The sequence below is a fragment of the Trichosurus vulpecula genome, chromosome 1, assembly GCF_011100635.1.
Source record: "Trichosurus vulpecula isolate mTriVul1 chromosome 1, mTriVul1.pri, whole genome shotgun sequence".
In the NCBI taxonomy this organism is placed as follows: Eukaryota; Metazoa; Chordata; class Mammalia; order Diprotodontia; family Phalangeridae; genus Trichosurus; species Trichosurus vulpecula.
In genome coordinates, this window is record NC_050573.1 from 549136908 (window position 1) to 549157856 (window position 20949).

At 38.8% G+C, this 20949-nt stretch overlaps 1 protein-coding gene across 1 annotated transcript in view; it reads left to right on the forward strand.

The window, feature by feature from the left end:
- Positions 1-1147: 1147 nt before the first annotated feature.
- Positions 1148-20949, forward strand: part of LOC118834192 (ATP-binding cassette sub-family A member 3-like) — a 351631-nt gene continuing 331829 nt past the window's right edge. Inside the window, exons 1-7 of the mRNA XM_036741640.1 lie at positions 1148-1230; positions 4482-4550; positions 10871-10952; positions 11771-12035; positions 13044-13171; positions 18829-18994; positions 20498-20757. Of these exons, the coding sequence (XP_036597535.1) occupies positions 10887-10952; positions 11771-12035; positions 13044-13171; positions 18829-18994; positions 20498-20757 (885 nt within the window). The 5' untranslated portion in view covers positions 1148-1230; positions 4482-4550; positions 10871-10886. The remainder of the gene's footprint in view (positions 1231-4481; positions 4551-10870; positions 10953-11770; positions 12036-13043; positions 13172-18828; positions 18995-20497; positions 20758-20949) is intronic.

Here is a 20949-nt window from a genome sequence, read left to right on the forward strand (position 1 = left end):
TTTAAAAAAAAACATTTGTCACACAAACTTCTTTGGGGAAGTTGGGACTAGGAATAGGCAGTTCAGATTTCTATCTCCTTTTGGGAGAATGAACTGTTATAAAGTATTACCATCCTACTATTCTATATATACCTTCATATACAGAACATACATATATATAGACATATATATGTATACACACATACACACACATACATCTTTCTGTTTGACCATTTTCTGCTTAATAAATATTTGTTGACTGATTCGCCCTGAACCCATCCCCAGTTTTCTCTCCCTCTCAACCCTGGGAACTGGAAGTAGAACGGACAATGGTTAGTAGCATTCAGTTCCATAGAGTTGGCAGCTTTCCCTTGGCCTAAGCTTCATGACTATCCATCTGAAACTGGGAAAACAGGACTAGGGGAGGACAAGCAAATAGGAGTCCCAGACTCCAAAAGCCAATTCACCAAACCCGACTTACTATCCCAGCTCCCCCTTCCCCAGGCCCTACGTCCAACAGACGCCACGCATCGGTGAAATTGGCGAGGAACGTCTCTAAGAAAGAGGACCCCGAGGCTTGGATGGCCGGATTTCTCATGACCATCGGTTGTGGAGGCTGTGTGCATGTGGGAGCCAGCGTTTACGGAGCTCTTTAAGGTTTGTAAAGCACTGCAGAAGTATCTCGTTTTTCCTCACAATAGTCCTGGCAAGAAGGCTCTGTGATGACCCCCATGGAGGTTCGGTGACTTGTGCCCAGGTACGCGCAGCAGACCTTTCTGATGAGGATTATGGGCTAAAGAGTCCATTCTTTGGGGGGACTCTGAGTAGACGCCATCCCACTGTTTTAAAAGGAAATGTCTTCGTCTGGAGCTTTTTTCATCCCTTCAAAGGAGTCCCCACCCGCCCTATGGTGCAGTCCCAGGCGGAGTACCAGGCCTCCCACATGGGGGGGGGGGTGAGATGGCGGTATCTTTGCCAAGAAAACCCCAAACGCGGTCACGAGGGGTTGGACAGGCCTGAAAAACAACCGGACAAGAGACGACCGTGGCGCCCGCAGTCCCAGCTCCCCAGACTCTACGGCTCTCCAGCTCCCTGCGCACGCTCCCCCCTCCCGCCCTCTCGGGCGTCACGTGACCGGCCGAGAGGCCGTTGGGAGGGGGGAGAGCAGCAGCGCGCCCCGCCCGCGCCCCGGTAGTGCCCACTTCCCATAGTCCTCTCGCGCCTTCTCTCGGTGGCGGAGGTGCAGCGGTGGTGCGTGTTTGGGGAGACCGGCTGGAGCTAGGAGGAGGGGGAGTGGGCGGGGGGGTGGAAGACAATGGGGGGAGGGAGGGGGAGGAGACTCTCGCGAGTTCTCAGTTGGGGGAGGGGGAAGAAGGCTGGCTTCTCACCTCTCGTTCTAACGGCTTGGTGAGTGCCGCCCCCCACTCCGGGGCTCCCCTCTCCTTGGACTTGTACGGTGGGCCTGCTCCCTTTCTGCGCCGCTCGTCCCGCCCCCTCACCCCCCCAAACCCGAAGGTCTTCCCAGCCTCTACCTTTCCGCCTGTCTAGCTTGAATCATGCCTGGAAAATTGGGAATGGGTCGGAGAGCCAAAATTCCAAGGGGTCCTGGAGGTGGCCGGGATTTGGGGCTGGAAGAGACCGTCAGGGCCCGTCTGGTCACCTTGGACCCGGAGGTCTGGAGAGGTCAAGGGACATGGATCCCAAGGTCATCCAGGACAACCGGTCAGGGCCCCGGGCAGGATTTAAACCCTCCGCCTCTCCCTGCAGATCCATTTGCTTTCTCCTCCATCATGTTCCCGATTATGTCCCCTGTCTGGGATGAAGATCATTCCCAAGTCTTCATAACCAGGCTCCATCTCTGCCTCTCCACTCAGATGCCCCTTAAGTATCTCAGGTTTCAAGACCGAGGATCTAGATCTACAGTGGACCTAGGAGGCCACCTAATCTGACCCCTCCCTCTACTACCTGCCCCCCCCCCCCCAAAAAAAAGAATAAGCCAGGAAACTGAGGCCCAGGGAAGTTGTGACTTGCTTTAGTAAGCCAGGAAACCGAGGCCCAGGGAGGTTGTGACTTGCCAAAGGTCACAGAAGTCCAGGGCCCTCCTCTCTCTTCTTCTTTTTTTTTTTTTTTAATCCAGGAAACTGAGGCCCAGGGAGGTTGTGATGTGCCCAAGTGGAATTTGAACTCAGGTCCTCTCTGACTCTGACTCCAGAGTCAGTACTCATTTCACTCTACCCCTATCTTGATTACATTATCTTTCCCCCAACTCTTCCTCTTCTACTAACTTGCCTATTTGGGGGATGTTTTGTTGCCATCCTGCCAGTTGCCCAGGCTTGAAATCTAGTACTTATCTTTGACTCAGCTGTTTTTCTGTCTTTGACTCAACTCTCCCATACATTTATTTACTCACTCCTGTCAGTTATGCTTCCATAATAGCTCTCACATCTGTTCTATTCTCTCTACTCACAACTGCCATCACCCTAGTTCATACCTTTATTACTTTTCCCCAGGATAAGCTGTCCTGATTATTACTTAGTGGTTCCTAATTTTCTCTAGAAGCTAGAGGTCTAGGGTGTGGGTAGAGTGCCAAGCCTGAAGTCAGGAAGATTTATCTTCCTGAGTTCAAATCTGGCCTCAGATACTTACTAGCTGTGTGACCCTGGGCAAGTCACTTAACCTTGTTTGTCTCAGCTCCTCATCTGTAAAATGACCTGGAGAAGGAAATGGCAAACTATTCCGATATCTTGCCAACAAAACCCCAAATGGGGCCTTGAAGAGTCAGACAAGAGTGAACAACAATTGCCTCTAGAAAAAAAAGACAAACTCCTTAACTTAGCAAGGCCCTGCATGATCTGGTGTTTTCATTCCACATTCTGGTTTCAACCTATTTTTCCAGTTTTATTTCATTTTGGTTCCCTTCATGCACTTTGTGTTCTAGCTAAATCTGTCTACTCCCCAGAGTCACATGCTGTTTTGTGCATTAAGGGCAGCTAGGACTTACACATTTTTTTTCACTTTCTTTCAAAATTCTCTTTTTTTCAAGGATCAGGTCAGGTGCCAACTTCTTAATGGATTTCTGATACCCTTCTTCCTCAGATGAAAGTTTTTTTTCTTCCTCTTCATATTTTCCTACAGCACTCTGGATTTCTCTTTTGCTGTATTGTATTCTCCCACTAGAAGGTACACATTGGAGGAAGGAGTATCACATTTCATCTTTGTATTGCCAGTGTTTAGCATAGTGATGTGATTATAGCTGGCTTTGAATAAATTTTTGTTAAATTTTTAGTTTAGGAGCTTGGTTTGCTCATAAGAGTTATCATATTTAGCATATTAAACTTAGAATCATATTTTATTTAGACAATAATTATAACTTTACAACCATGAACTAGGAATTCAGTGCATGAGTATGCTAGTTTATAAAAAAACATATAATACCAAAGAAGATGATTGAGGTAGCTAATACTTTTCAAATCTAGTGCTCTATTGTGTTAAGCAGATATAGAAAACTCAATTTTAGAAAACTTGAGGAAAATTTAGAATATTGTTCAATCCATCCCCGCATTTACTCCGATTTTTACTCTGTGTCACAAAATATCTCATTTTTCTGCACTATTACCAACTTGATTCTACTTTCTTCTGAATGTTTAAACTTGCTCATACTGATTCGAGCCTTTTCAGCAATTAGAGGTATAAGATTATTGTGTCTAACCTCTATAGTAACTGGATAAATTAATTTTTCGGGGCTTCTGATTTTGTAATGAAGTAGTGCCTTTTACCAGCCTGAAAGCAGTGGGGCTGGAACAGATGTTCTCATAAAGTCCTTTGCAATGTTTATGATTCAATAATAAGGTGCCATTGTCTACCAAACTCCCAATTCTTTAAGGCAAAACCAGAACAGGGACACATTGTTAGATCAAAAGTCAGCAAGAAGTACACAAGTAAGCAAAGCATTGAATCTCACTGATTCTCGTCAAAATGACTACCTCCTGAAGAATAAAATTTATATTGGTCTTGTATTTGAAAGTCATACCTACACTGCTTGTTTTTGTTGTACAAAAACTATAATGAATCTATATTTTTCCACAGTGTTCCTGTTGTGGAGGTTTTAGAAATTATTTTGGGGGAATGTTGTGGAATATTGTGTAAGCATCTTAACTTATTCTTCATTTAAAAATCATAGCCAACTAATTGAGTACCCTCTCCCTCCAGGATAAGAAGTCCTGGGGAAAAAAGCTTTTCCTAATGTTTCTTACCATTTTTCTGATCTTTATGCCATTGTCCCTACAACCTCCTCCCCGACTTTTTCGTTCCAATACCATTATGTCCCATATACCTCTCTTCATACTACAGCATATGTATACCTAGTGTTGTGGTCTGTGTGTCCATTAGTATCTCAGCTTCCTTCAGATACCCCCCAAGTCTCCCTTTCTATAGTCCTTCCCATTCCCAACAGGTTATTTATTAAACATGTTCTCTGTCTTCATTTTGGTGCATTTTGTAAGAAATAAAAAGGAAGTAGAAGACTGAAAGAAATGGAACAGTGGAAGCTGAATAGGAGATCTCTCTCCAGGGTAAGAGAGGGGAATCAGAAATTTCTTAAGGAATGAACCTTAAGGGGAGGGAGTTCTAAGAGAAGGGATCTTTCCTTTCTATCAAAGTATGTGTTATGGGAGATTGAGAAGAATTCATATTGAGTGAACTGAGATTCATTCCTACCATGGAAATCAAAGCCGCATTGGGATAAAAAACTCTCCATTAGCCACTTGGGAATTTGATGGGGAGGGAATCCATATTGTATCTTTGAAACCTCAGATGGAAAAAAAAAATGAAACTAAACGCAGGCTGGATTAAGATGGTATTTTTAGATGTGTGAGGTGAGTCTGATTTTTTGTTTATCACCTGATCCCTGGTCATGTGCACACAGGTTCTGGGTAGAGCCCTTGACCTGGAGTCAGGAAGACCTGAGTTCAAATCCTGCCTCAGATGCTTTACTGGCATTGTGACCCTGGCAAGTCCCTTAACCTCTGTCTCAATTTCCTTTTCCATAAAAAAGATTATAATAGCACCTACCTTCTAAGAATATGGTAAAAATAAAATAATATTATATTTTTAAGCACTTTGTGAACTTTGAGGTGCTTTGTTGTTATAGACAAAGGGCTGGTGGTATGGTCATATGTTGTTCTAGGCAATTAGGAGATCTGGGAGTCTTCATTCTGCAGTTATTTAGCTGTGACCTTGAACAATATAATTCAGTTCAACACACATTTGTTGAGCATCTTTTGTGTGCAAGTCGCTATTATGGATGTTTGCTATGAGGGATAAAAACTAATGTTTAGGACTCTTCCTTAAAGAATTTATAATGTAGAAGATAAAAGATACATGGGTAATCAGAATACAATGTAAAAACAAGTAATTGATGTAAGAAATATATTGACAGTGCTATAGTACTTAGGAGGAGGAAGAAATAGAGATTACTTTTGTCTATGGGAGTGAATGAACAAAAAACCATTAATAAACATTTACTATATGTGAATCTTTATGGTAAGTGCTGGGGTTATCAACAGAATACCAGAGATAGTCCCTGCTCTCTAAGAACATACATTCTAATGGAGGAGAAAACACAAATAAGAAAGAAATGAGACTTAAGACTTAATGGAGGGAGTGGCATTTGATTTGGGACTTTAAGACAAGTAGAATTTTGTTAGGCAGAGATGGGGAAGGGAATTCAAAATGGAAAAGGAGAGGAGGACCAGTGAGCAAAGGCAATGAGGTGTGAAGATGCAGACCTTGTTTTAGGAATGATGAAGTAGTTCATTTTGACCGTGGCATAGTGTGAAATAAGGCTAGAAAGATAGAAATGGAGAACCTTAAATGTCACCCTAAGAAATCTGTGGTTTATTCTGTAGAAATTCTTTTAGTCCATACTTTCTTCATCTACAAAATGAGTGTAGTGGACAAGATGATCAATATGTCTTCTAGCTGCATAAAATATGTACTTCTTCAATGCTTCTTTGGAACTATGATTTCATCACTGGAGGAACTTCCTAAAGGGACATGGATTGCACTCTACCCAATCTGACTGCGCAGCTCTTCTCTGTATTCCATAAATCTCCCTCAGAGTGCTGTTGCACCTGGCTTCAAGAGTGGCCCTGTACCAGGCTTTTGAGGGGAACTTCCAAAAATATTAATATTGGTGGATATCAATGGTTCACTGGGCTATAAACCAGTTATCACTTTCTTCATTGACTTCAAATTTTTCTTCTAATGACATAGAGTGATCTGCTTCAAATTCTTAGTTTCCATGGAAAAAGGATCATTTCCTATACTTTTAAAATACAGTCCTAAATCAGGATTATGTAAAAACTCTGCCAAATTTTAAATATTATGGACCTGATCAGGTGACACCTGGTGAGCCAGTAGAATGGTATAAGAAAAACAGAGATAATGATTTTGATCTCTAGCGTATGTTATGTCATTACTATAAGCAAGATGTGTATCTTCTGAACTAGGATTGTGTGTTGTACTGTTCTTATATCATGGTCAAGACGCAGGAATGTTTCTACTGATATAGAGAGTGCCATTGTTACCATGATAGTTAGAACCCAGAATGATTTTAGCATGGGGTGGCTGTGTTGTCATCAGCTGTAGATTGATTGTAGTAAACTTAATATCTCTTTTTGCCAAAGGTTCAGGTAATGTTTTTACCATGTGCTGCAACAAATGCTTCTTCATAGTACATCCAGTTGTTGAAGTAACCCATAGAATGTAAGCTCCTAGAAAATAGATACTGTTGCACTTTTATACTTTTATTTCTATTGCCTAATGTAGTGTCTGGCACATATTAGGTGCTCAATAAGTGCTTATTGGTATACACTGATTACTGTGAAGGAATTTCTTCTTTAAAATTAATACATTATTAATGATTTTACTTCACCTTCATTTCCCAATACATGTCTTTTTCTTCCTTACCTAGAGAGTCAGGTCAAATAAAATGTAGTCAACCAGCATTTGTAAGTGACTGCTATGTGCCAAACACTGTGCTAAGCACTGGTAATACAAAGAAAGGCAAAATAAAACAAAACAAAAAAATGGCCCCACCTCTCAAGGAGCTCACAGTCAAATGGAAGAGACAACATGCAGACAACTATGTATGAACAAGCTACAGACTGGATAAATTGCAAATAATCAACAGAGGAAATATACTAGAATTAAAGGGAATTGGGAAGGTGAGTCCCATTTTTAACTAACTGGGACTTAAAGAAAGCCAAGGAAGCTAGAAGATGAGAGGAGGAGGGAGAACATTCTAGGCATGGGAGATAGCCAGTGAAAATGCCTGGAGTTGGGAGATGAAATGTCCTGTTTAAGGAACGTCAAGGAGGCCAGAGTCACTAGACTGAAGAACATGTGGAGGGGAGAATAAGGTGTAAGAAGACTGGAAAAGTAGGAAGGGGACAGGTGGTTATGAAGGTCTTTAAAAGCCAAACAGAATGTATTTGATGCTGAAAGTAGTAGGGAACCACTGAAATTTATTAAATGAAAGGAAGGGAAGGGGGTTTATATTCTCAGACTTCTGCTTTAGGAAGATCAATTTGACTGACGAGTAAAAGCTAGACTAGCGTGGGTAGAGAGTTGAAGCAGGGAGACTAACCTGGAGGCTAGTGCAGTAGTCCAGGTGTGAGATTATTAGAGTTATAAGGCAATCTTTATGTCATTTGTTTAGTATTCCTATTACATCATTGTCTGTGGTTCCTTTTAGCAAGATGTGATTTCTTTGCTTATGTCTATTTTTGCTTTAATTTTGTTGGAGATCATGATTTCTACCCCTGCCTTTTTTAACTTTAGCTAAAGAATGACAGATCCTGTTCCATCTCCTTATTTTAACTCTGTATATGTCTTTCTATTTCAAGTGCATTTCTTGCCAACAATGTATTGTTAGATTCTGGTTTCTAGTCCATTCTGTTATCTGCTTCCATTTTATGGACAAGTTCATTCACATTCACAGTTATGATTACTAGCTCTGCATTTCTCTCTGTCCTATTTTGTTCTCTTTATCCTTCTCTCTCTGTTTATTCTGCCCCTCCTCCAAAGTCTGTTTTGCTTCTGACCACTGCCTTTTTTTATCAGCCCTCCCTTGTATCATTTCTTCCCCCTTTTTCTTGCCCCCTTCTCTTCCTGTTTCCTTGCTGGGATTTCTGTTACCAATTGAGTATGTGTGCATATGTGTGTATATATATTTATATATACATATATGTATTTAATTTAAATATATAGGTATGTGTGTATATATATATGCATATTTTCCCTCTTTGAACCAATGTAGATGTAAGTGAAGTTCAACCATTGCATGCCCCACCCCTCCCCTCCATTTTCCCCTCCACTGTATAAGCTCTTATTTGCATGGGTTTTTTTATGTGAGATAATTTTCCTCATTCTGTCACTCCATTCCCTCTTTTTCCAGTGCATCCCTCTTTTTTGTTTATCCATTTTTTGCATCATCCCAACATAATCCACCTACTCCTGCATCTGCTTTCTATGTAGAACTCTTCTACCTGCCCTAATAATAATAAAGTTCTTAGAAGATACATGTATTTCTTTCTCATATAGAAATATAGACAGTTTAAACTTTATTGAATCCCTTCTGATTTCTCTTTCATGTTTACCTTTTTATGCTTCTCTTGAGTCTTGTATTTGAAAGGCAGATTTTATATTCAGCTCTGGTCTTTTCAACAGGAATGTTTTAATGTCCTCTATTTCATTAAAGATTCCCCTTTCCCCTTAGAAGGATTATACTGAGTTTTGCTGGGTAGGTTATTCTTGGTTGCAGTCCCAGCTCTTTTGCCTTCTGGAATATCTTATTCTAAATCCTCCACTCCTTTAATGTGGTAGCTGCTAAATCTTCTGTGATCCTGACTGTGACTCCACAGTATTTAAATGGTTTCCTTCTGGTTGCTTGAAGTATTTTCTCTTTGACCTGGGAGCTCTGGCATTTGGCTGTAACCTTTCTGGTTAGGATCTTTTTCAGGAGGTGATTGGTGGATTCTTTCCATTTCTGTTTTACCCTATGATTCAAGGATATTTGGGCAGTTTTGAAATATGAAGAAGTCTAGGCTAATAATTCTTACATTATCTCTCCTCAATCTATTATCCAAGTCAGTTGTTTTACAATGAGATATTTATCATTTTGTTGTTTTTTTTCATCCTTTTGTCTTTTTTTATTGTTTCTTGATGTTTCCAGGAGTCATTAGTTTCTGCTTATCCAGTTTTAATTTTTAGGGAATTATTTTCTTCATTGAGCTTCTGTACCTCTTTTTCCATTGGCCAATTCTACTTTTTAAGGCGTTACTTTCATCAGTGAATTTTTGTACCTCTTTTTCCATTTGGCCTGTTTTGTTTCTTAAGGGTTTTTTCAATATTTTTTGTGCCTCTTTTACCAAGATCCTGGCTTTTCATTATTTTCTTCCTTTTATTTTAGTTATTTATCTAATTTTTTCTCTACTACTCTTTTTTAATTCTGAACAAAACATTTTAGCTCTTCTAGAAATTCTTGTTGGGTTTGTGTCCAATTAACATTTTTTCCTTTAAGGCTTCACTTGTAGCTGTTTTGACTTCATTGTCTTCTAAGTTTTTGTCATAATCTTCCCTGTCACCATGGTAACTTTTAATGGTCAGCTTCTTTTTTGTTGTTTGCTCATTTTTCTACCATATTCCTTGATTTGTAACTTTGTTAATTTTGGCTCTGTTCTCAGCATGTAGGTGGGGGGGGCACTGGATTAAATACATGAAGAGATTGAGTCTTAGAAAACATGCATTATTGAGGTGAATGCAAGGGCACGTGCTTCTTGCCACTAAAATTGGAAATTGTGAAGTCAATGCTCTTTTTTTTACTGTTGCTTTAAGTAGCTGCTGTATTTGAAATCAATTTAACTACTAGTATATATGTGGTGTTCTGAGAATTCTTTTTATTAAATTTGGCTCTGTTATTTCAGGGGACTCCCATAGTATAAACTCCTCCTATCAATACAGATTAGCAATTCTTATGTAACTTGCAACTCAAAGAGATAAAATGATGTGCCCATAGCCACACAGCTAGTATGTGTCAAAGGCAAGCCTCGACTCCAGATCTTTCTGCTGCCTCTTTTTTGAGCAAAAAGGTTAAGTATCAAAAGTTGTTTTATATATCGTAATACATTCTAGACTCCACAAAGATAATTGTTAGTCCAGTCACCCCTCCTAAATCTTTTGATTTTTCATAGACTGGTCTATAAACCCAAGGATACACACACACACACACACACACACACACACACACACACACACACACGTATGTTAGTGGTTATAGTTTTTGTGGGAGAAGCATGGTGGGAGTCATGTGTTTCTAAGTTCCTGTTAAAGTTTGTTTCAAAGAAGACATGGTAAAAGTATTCTCCAGTGCAGTGAACTCTGCTGATCCCACATATAGTTCCCCATGTCCATACTTGTAGAGACCACAGCTAAGATTCTGGGAAATACTGTATTCTGACTACCACTTCAGCACTTAGTTTTATCTTGGCTCTGGCTTGGCCAAGGATGGATAATATAGAAAACTCCCTGAATCCAAGTTTTCAGAAAATACAAATTCATTCCTTGGCTCATATGGAGACATGATACTTATGATGGAGCTTGCATAAGAAAAAAAAAACAAGTTTCACTCAAGGATTTTGTAAAAGAACCTACAATAAAGAAAAATAACCTGGGACGGACACAAAATAATGAGTTTTTCTTATTAAATGTAGTGTTCTGTCTGTTAACTTTGAGGGTGGGAAAAAGAAACAGAAAATAAGAGAGTGAGTAGAAGAGTAGGAGACTAACTTTGGTTAGATATTCTAAATATCTCCTCTTATATCTGGCCTAGTGATGAACTTTTCACCATGGGAAGATGCGGTTTATTGTCCCGACAATTTTTGCTGCTTCTCTGGAAGAATTACATTATAAAGGTAAGTATAGATAACCTTGAGAAAACCTGAGGAACTAATTGCCCAAGGAAAAAGAAAGTCTGATGCTCTCATTTCTGGTGTCTATTATTTCTTTTTATTGATGCTGGGACTTTGAGTGGCTATAGATTATGTTTTTAGGAGGAGACAAGATCAGTAGAACCAGGGTTTAAACCAGATCTGGCCAGTAATCACATTCGTGGCCAGGAGTCCAGAAATGTAAGTTAAGGTCTGGATAGAGGAAGTCAGAGGAAGTCAGAAGAACAGGAAAAATTGAAGGTCTAGGGAAGAAATAGGTCAAATACCAGGAAGTCAACCCAGTATTTGTAGTCAATCACATATAATGATTGTTGGAGCAAACACAGAATCAACCACTCTATATATAGGTAGGCAAAAATCAGTAGGATTCATATACCAAAAAGAGTAAGATGAGCTAGAATCTAGTCCCTAGATGGTCAAAGGTCTGGCAAACAGCCTGGCAGAGCCACAGAAATCCAAGGGTCTAGGCAAAATAGGCATGGGAACAAATGCAGGACACTGGCACCGAGACCTTGATTTCTGAGACTAGGGAGTATTGATGTGCGTCCTGTTAGAGCAGGAGTCAGTTCCCAAAGGTGCCTAATGTAGTGCCTTCAGGTAGAAAGGGATGAGTGAAGAATATGTAACTAGAGAGGGAGGGTATTCTTGAATGGCAGACCTTTATACTTTTCAGACCACAAAGCGTTGGATGTAGTGGTTTAAGGCTAGAAGAAAATAAGGAATTCTAAATGTAAGAGAATTGACTATGTTCCCTCTATGTGTGTTTTCAATTTCTCTACCAGAGGCGGCTATGGATAGTTACATTCTTAGAAGTCATCCTGGAATTGCTGTTTGCTATTATGCTTTTGATGTTTCGCAAGTATATTCCCACAGAGCATGTGGACTCTGTCAGTTACAATGTTCAACAAATCGCAACCCTACCCTCATTTTTCCGAAGTCTTCCAAGGAGGCCTAGCCCATGGGAACTGGTTTATGTGCCATCCAACAGTGATGTGGTGAGACGTATCACTAGAACAGCGCAGGAGTTTTTAGGCACCAATATGAAAGGTTAGGAAATATGAAGAGAGGAATTTCTACAAAATATGTTACTAAATGAATTTGTAGATCACGTTCATGTGTGTTGTAACTTATACTAAGTCCTATAACTATGGGTACTCTAGGAAAGAAATCTCCAGTTATCTCATAAATATAAAATTATGAACTAGATCAGGGCTGTCCAACCTTAGGTTATCTTAGGGCCTCATTAAAATAAAATAATTATTCTAGAGCCACACCCAGAATAAAAAATACAGTACCCTAATAGAAAGTGGGGGAATGTGCATCATCAGTATGACAGGCAAAGGTGCAAAGCACAAAAGCAAACACGGAACAACAAAGTGACAGCATAACAGTATAAAGGTAGGTGCATACTGCTCCTACTCTGCATTGTACAGATGGAATACATCCCACAGATTGATTGAAAATTCTGTGCAATATGTTCTGTCCATAATACTACTTAAAAACACCAAAGAAAATCAACATCAATGAGATTATTTATTAGTGATGGAATTAAAAAATCTAATATGCATTCCATGCAAATTATTATTTTATTTTTTCACTCATGAAAATTAAAACCCACAGGTAGGCCACATGAAATCGCACTGTGGGCTGTATTGTGGACAGCCCTGAACTAGATAAAACTTGAGGATGAAATTAAAACGTGAGTTCTTTCCCAGGATAGCCAACAAAAACATAACCTGTAAAATGAGCAGGTTGGACTAAATGATTTCTGGGGTAGCTCTCAGCTCTGTGGTTCTATGTCTGTGAAAATGAAGTCATCAGGAAAAGAGGGTCAAGTTGATGGTTAGAATAGAAACTTTTTGCAAAGGAAAGTTAAGTTGGAAGGAAGAAGTTTTGTAGGGTTTTAGTTTTGGAAGTTTGCCATTCCTTGGAAATTTTGATAAACCCATCCTTAAGTGATCTGAAACTCCCACATCTCCTCAAATAGACAGGGTAATGAAACATTAATTATTACCTTTATCTAGATAGCTCACTGCATGATTTTTTTCTCCACAGCTCGAGGCTTTTCTTCAGAGCAGGCTTTTGATGATTACATCAGATTTCACAATGAGTCTTCCAATGTGCTGGCGGCCATTGTTTTTGAACATGCCTTTAGCCACAAATTCCAACCCCTGCCAATTAAGGTGAGGAAATAATTGACTGAAATGTACCAATCATTGTTTAACTTGATACCAGGAATTTAATGGAGTTGAAGACACCATGAAGGCTCAAAGGCCTTCAACTGTAGTCATCATTTCTTGGTTTCCAATGAAAATTGGGTAGTTGATTTATCACCGTATTTGTTACATGATCATTCGTTTTACTGTTAGGTAAGGGGTGGGATTTTGAGAGGTTTAAAATCTGTATTTTAAGCCTTCCTTATTGGCCAGCCTCTGGCTTACATTTTTATCTCTTTGTTTCCTAAACTATTTGCATAAGTTCCTGGACCTTTTTTTTTTCTTCCTTTCCAAACCTGGATTGCTAATTCCTAACCACCTAGACTTCTTACCTTTACCTGCTTGCTCTTCCATGAGGTAAGCCTCATTTCTTTTGACCTAACATCTTTCTTGCCTTTTTAATTTTAGTATCCTCATCATTATCTAATGAGATAAGAGAGTATATACTCAAGTTTAGATCTGCAAGACTGAAGCAAAAGGAAAAAGGACAGAGACATAGAAGCTTTGAGGTGTGGAGTGTCCATCAGAAAGTGTTTATTAACTTTTTATGTGCCAGACACTATGTCAGGTGATAAAAAGAAAACATTTCCTTCTCTTCAGGGAGGTCATAGTCTATTGGGAATGGGAAATGAGAGAGCTCCCAATACATGACTAATTTTACACACTCAGAAATTGATGGCACATGACCTCAGCTAGGCTATCATTACTTTTCTTTTTTTCTCTTAGTTTGTTTTAAATTAATTTATTTTAAACTTAAATATAAAACCTAAATATACAATAAGAAAAGAAAAAAGAAACATAAACTTAAATACTAAAGCTTAAATACAAAATAAGAAAAAAAAAGCACTGCCATGTGTATTAGCAGAATGTAAGAGAGGATTCAAAATATACAGCAATAAATTTCCATTTCAAGAAAGCCTATATAATAAATACTACACATTGTATTCAGAGCCATCCATCTTTGCTTTGCTTCCTTGTAAGTTTTCTTTTGTTCTCTGCTGGGCACTGTTTACTTTGTTCTTTTTGTCCCCTTTCCTCCTCCCCTTCCCCCAAGAAGGCTACAATTAAGCCCACATATAGAAATATACCCACATATATATGTGTATGTATGTCTATGCATGTGCATATATACACACATTCATACACATATATCTACATACATACATTTACATACATATACATATACTTAGATATATATAACCATACTCATGTATAGACATATATATTCATATGCACCTATGCAGAACTGTGCTATACCTATTTATCCTCTATTTCTCTGAGGGTGGATAACATCTTCATAAGTCCAAGTCTTTCCATATTTTTTGTTTTTTGGAGGGAGGAAGGCAGGACAATTGGGGTTAAGTGACTTGCCCAAGGTCACACAGTTAATAAGTGTGTCAAATGTTTGAGGCCAGATTTGTACTCAGGTCCTCCTGACTCCCAGGCCAGTTCTCTACTCACTGTGCCACCTAACTGCCCCTCCATATTTTTCTAAGTCCACCAACTCATTTACTACACCACAGCAATATTCCAACCCTATACTCTTTAGGATATTGATCGACTGACATATAGTGTAGTTTCCCTATTTTTCTCTTTTGATTAAATCTATTTTAGTTTTAACTTTGAGTTAAATGACTACTACCCTTACTGTTTTTTCCTTAATAAATTCAAATCCTGATCTTTGTTATATTTGTGTGTATATCTTATTTCCTGTCCCTCCTGAGTCCTCTCCTTTACTTCTACCTGCTACCTTGCCGTCCTGTTACTTAAGAAACCCCCCCTCCAAAGATCCTTCCCTTATCCTCTCCCCACCTTTCCCTTTACCACCCTCTATCTGAATTTAGAAGACTTATAGCCTTCCAAATATATATCTTATTCCCTCTTTATCCCATTCCCATTAGTCTAAACACCTTTCTATACCCTGCATTATCCTATTCTCTCACCCTCTTTCCCTCCCTTATCATTCTCCCCTCCCTACCCCTTTAGCCTTTCATTTCTTTCTGAATTTAGAAGACTTTTATACCCTTCAAGATATATATGTATCATTCCTGCTTTAACCAATTCCCAGTGAAAGTAAGATTCCAGAACTACCAGCCCTCCTCCCCCATCTATTTCCTGTGTGATTTCTTCTTCTCATACCTCATTTGTATAAGATAATTACTATTTTCACCTTTTCTTAGATGGTGTTACTTTATAGAATCACATCATACTCAGCTCTACCCCAGTCTTTTTTTCGAACTACCGAATTACTAATTGTAGTCTTTCACATATGGTTTACATTTCCTCATATAAAAAGTAAACATTTTGTCCTTATTGAGTCCCTTGTAATTGGTCTTTGATGTTTACTTATATTTCCCTTGAATTTTTGTATGTCAGATTTTCTGTTGAGTTCAGGTCTTTTTACAATAAAATCCTGGAAGTCCGGCTATTTGTTGAATGTCCATTTTTTCATTCAGGATTATGATTAACTTTGCTGGATAGGATGTTTTTGGCCACAACCCCACTTCTTTTGATCTTCAGTATATAGTATTCCAAGACCTGTGGTCTTTTAGTGGAGCCACTGCTAGGTCTTGTGTGAATTCTAATTGTGGCTCCATCATATTTGAATTGTTTTTTTCTTATTTCTCATAATATTTTCTCCTTGAGCTGGGGATTTTGGAATTTACCTATGATATTCCTATAAGTTTTCCTCATAGGATCTCTTTGATGTGGTGATCAGTGGATAGTTTTTTCTATTTTTACTTTCCTCTGTTGTTGTAATACTTGTGGACAATTTTCTTCTATAATTTCTTGTATTATTGTATCAGATTCTTTTTTTGTTCATAGTTTTTAGGTAGTCCAATGATCCTTATGTTTTCTCTTCTTGATCTGTTCTCCAGATCAGTTGTTTTTCTTATGAAATGTTTCACTTTCTCTTCTGTTTTTTTATTCTTTACATTGCTTCATTATTCCTTGGTCTCTTATAACTTCACTGGCTTCCCCTTGCCCAATTCTAATTTTCAAGGAATCCTTTTCTTCCCTAATATTCCAGATCTCCTTTTCCAGTTGGTTGACTTTCTTTTCATAATCTTCTTGTTTTCTTTGGATTATTTTTTCCTTCAATCTCTCTCATTTGTTTTTTTATTTAATATTTTATTTTCACCCAGTTACATGTAAAAACAATTTTTAGCATTTGTTTTTCAACTTTGAGTTCCAAATTCTCTTCCTTCCTCCCCCTCCCATTGAGAAGTCATTTGATTTTTAAAGTCTTTTTGGGGGGCAGGTTACCATTTGACATTGCCCTTTGGGGTAGAAGAGGCTTTTTTTTTTGCTTCAGTATCTTCCTCTGAAAATGAACTCTTGTCTTCTCTATTCCCATAGTAATTTTCTATTTCTATTTCTTAGCCTGCCCTTTTTTTATTTGTAGAAGCTTATTATTGTAACTACCTCTAATCCTGGGGTATGGGGGATGGTGTCTCTGGCCTCAGATCCTCCTTCAGTTCTGTCCTCCAGCCTGGAACTAAAAGTAGGAACTCTGCTCTCCTGTTAGTGCCCACAGCCAACAGCATCCCACCCACTGCTTCTGCACTCACCAGGCATGTGCTGGTTCCTTCTTGCTTGCCCCCCCCCCCCCAGCATCTCAGTAGCACAGCTGGGCCTGGTATACCTTTATCAGCAGAGGTTCCCTCAGTCTTCCACCACTCAGACATGAGACTCCCTACCCTGTCTGGCAGGTGAAAATTCCTATGGCTGGAGCTGAGGCTTCTTGTCAACCCAGGTAACCCTAGGGTTCATTCAGCTTGCTGTTTCGGCAGAAGTCGCCTAGAGGTATTTACACTTCACAGGGACCAAACCTCAGTCCTTCTCCAGTTGTGCCAGAAGGCCCACTGTTCTGCCCCAATTGGTGTTTATTTTTACCACTCTACCTTCGCCCTGTGGTGCTATTTTATGTTATTTATAGGGGAAATCTGGAGAGCTTAGAATCTTCTGACCTATTCCTCAATCTTCCCAGAATCCTCTCCCTATCATTACTTTTCAACAATCTTGATTCCTTTCATATATCAACTCCCTATCTCATTCCCCACTGGAGCAACTGCTCCACACTACAAGTGCCTCACTTGTCGTTACAGGACTTTGGCTGTAAGGTTTTATGTAGAGTACTGCCTCAATGAAATAGTGAAACCAATCACAATCTGGATCCCACTTACTTATTTTATATTACTCCCCTTCATATACTCCAAGTCAACCTGGCCTGGTAGCTGTACCTACATGGCATTCCATATATTGCTTGTGTACCTTTGTACTTGTGGTACATTCCATGTACTCCTTGCTTATCTTGCTTACCTCAGAAAAATCTCTAGGTTTCTTCACAGTATTTCCCAGGTGTCACCTTTTTTCTATGACGTGTGTGTGTGTGTGTGTGTGTGTGTGTGTCTCTCTCTCTCTCTCTCTCTCTGTCTCTGTCTCTCTCTCTCTCTCTTTCACACACACACACACACACACACACACACACACACCAGCTTGACTTTTAAAGCCCTTTATGATCTGGCTCCAACTTTTGAGTCTTATTCATTACTTCCTTTCCCACCTCCTTCAGTCCAGCCAAACTGGCCTTGCTCTTCCTTATAGGTGACATTTCATTCCCTTTCATGATGCCTTTGCACAGGCTTTCCTATGCATCTGTGCTTCTTAGAATCCCAAGTTAAAAAATATATATAAAAACAAAAAAGAATCCCTGGTTTCCTTCATAGCTCAGCTCAAATGAAACCTCTTACCTGAGAGCCTTTCATTATCCCCCAAGCCATTACCACCTCTCCTCCAATTGCCTTATATTTATTTTGTCTGTTATTATGTGCTTGTTGTAGTCCCCATAGAATGAAAGCTCTTTAGGGGTAAGGACTCTTACCATTTTTTTCTTTGTGTTCCTAGTACCTAGCCCAGTGTCTTTATGAATAGGCGCTTAATGTTTTTTTAATTTAATTACGAAACACACTTTAAAGGCCATTGAGTTCAACTCCCTCATTTTATAGATAAGAAAACTTGGGCTAGAGAGGTTAAGTAACTTGCCCAGGGTCACAAAGCTGAGTATCTGAGGCATGATTTGAATTCAGATCTCCCTGACTCCAAGCCTAGAATTCTGTCCATTGTACTACCTACCTACCATGTCAGAGTTGTTGTCTTTACCTAGCACAGGGCTGTCCAACCTTAGGTTTTTATTGAAACAATAGACAATATATTTTTATTTGCCATTTTTGTGAGAGCTCTGCAGTAGCTCGGCTTCATTTACTAAAGCATTTGTAGGTGGGCCACGTAAATCCAACTTCGGGCTGCGTTTTTGACAGCCCTAACCTAGCATATGTAGTTCTTACTCACTTTGACACTATATGGAACTTCTTTTTTTTTAACATTTTTTTTCTTTTTGCGGGGGGAAGGCAGGGCAATTGGGGTTAAGTGACTTGGCCAAGGTCACACAGCTAGTGAGTGTGTCAAGTGTCTGAGGCTGAATTGGCCAGTGCTCTACTCACTGCACCACCTAGCTGCCCCTATATGGAACTTCTTAAATAGTTGCAATCTTTCTTTGGTTTAAATCTTTCTTCTTTACTTTCTATATCTCCCTGAACCTGTTTTCTAATTATTTCTTGTAGACTAGATACCACCTGCGTTTTAGTTTTTCTCCAAGAAACACCTTGGTAACAGGAAGACTTTTCTTGATGCCAAAGGAGCCAGAAGGCTGGCGCACAGCCCTTCTCTTTCCACTTTACCCATCACCAGGACCCCGGAATCATCTTTTGAGTGATGGGGGAAATCCTGGTGAGAATTATTTCAAGCATGTTTATTTTATTTAAAACTCAAATGATTACCTTTAGTAACTAATGTTGTATCTTTTTATCTATGAAAAAATTTTGTGTTTAGGCTATTTTTGTATCTGTTAAATGTTTGAACTATTTGTAATTTGATAGTTATGGTTCAAAAAGAGTCTGGCCCCTGTGAAAAACCAGATTGCGTTAACTTGTGAGGTGAGATTATTTAGAAATAGCATCCAATACCACAACTAAAGACAAATCAGAGTAAGAGAATTGAGCTAGAAAAAAAAACATAAATGGAGGAACTGTTTGAGGAAAACAAACTCATTCTTTCAGGAAGGTTTTCTTTCAGAGAACCAAAAAAAAAAAAAAGCAAAGAAGATGAATTGAAGACATGTTTCTGAGTAATTTAGTAATTAGCAAAATCAGATTATCATGATATTTAGTAAGTCTGGCTTAGAGGAACTTCTACATGTATGAGAAATAGTGAATGATAGTAGAAAAAGTACTGACCTATGCATGAAAACACCAAGCTGTAGTCTCAGCTCTACTATTCACTAACTGTAAGCTAGGAAAGTCCCTTTACTTCTCTGGGACTCAGTTTTCTTATTTGTAGAATGTGGAAATTTTATTACACATTATTTAAGATCTCCTCTAGCTATAAAATTCTATGATAATTAATACTGGCTTTCCTACGCCATTTGAAATAAACTGACTTGAGGAAGCAGAATTGTTACAGTCTTTTTCTCAACATAGAAGAGTTCTGTGAGTTTTATTTGTTTGTTTATATTTCTTTGCCCTGATTATTTCAGGAATAGATAAGAATATCATGCAAAATACTTTAAAATCCTTTTTTTCTCTCTATGTAAACAAAAAAATAAACCACCCAATAATAATTTTGTTTTTTAAATTCACATAAACCATAACATGGTTTCCAGAGACTGTTCTTTTCCTCCTACAAGTTGGATTGAGGTATGTCATCATAAGAAAAATGTGTATTTTTTCTTATTTGGCGGTTTGCATTCAAGTCTTTTAATAGCCTCTATTATAGCTTAAGTTTTTGGATAACCAGTTTTATAAATTACATATATAGTGTAGTGTCTATAGTCAAGATAATTTATGTAAACAGAGATTCAAGGTCCTACTCCTATGCTGATCTATTATAGTTCATTTCTTAAGCTTTCCAATTTATGGAAGTTTAGAATCTTTTAAAGTTGTTTATAGCTCGCTATTTAAATAAACCTACTTTCTGTTTAGTTGTTAAATGTTTCTAGCCTATCAATTGTCATATAATATATCGATTTGGAAGGAGGTGGAAAAGGCACAGAAATAAGGTAAGAAGTACATTTAGTTCACAAAGTGTGCATTAAGTGCCAGAAGTGGCGCTATAGATGTGTGCCATTGTTCTAGATGAAAAGTATTGTCCTACCTGAACAAAGTTGACATTTGCTTTCTTTCTCTGTGAGATATTTTTCAGTCTATATATAGTGTCCTTTGCTTTCTCATTTAGGCTACATTTCTGAAGGCTTCCTAGCCATTCAGCATGCCGTAGATAAAGCCATCATGCTATATCATGCGAGAGACCATGGAAAGATGTTCTTTAATTCACTCACTGTCATTGTAAAGAGGTTTCCATTCCCACGTTTTGTTTCTGACAACTTCCTTGAGTTCCTGGGCCAAGTGTTGCCCCTGATAATTCTACTGATTTACTCTTTAAATGTACTCATGATCATCCGGGTCATTGTTCAAGAAAAGGAAAAGCAGTTAAAGGTAATCTCATTTGTGTTTGAACTTCAAACGTTTTGGTAGATTGAGCTGCTGTGGAATGTTAGTAACTCAAGAAGCAATACTTAGTAGAGGGCTTAGGGTATTGTCCTACACTCTCAGTAATACTAGTTAGTTGATATAAGGTATCATAACAATAAAGTATACATGATAGCAAGTAACAAGGAGTCATTGACT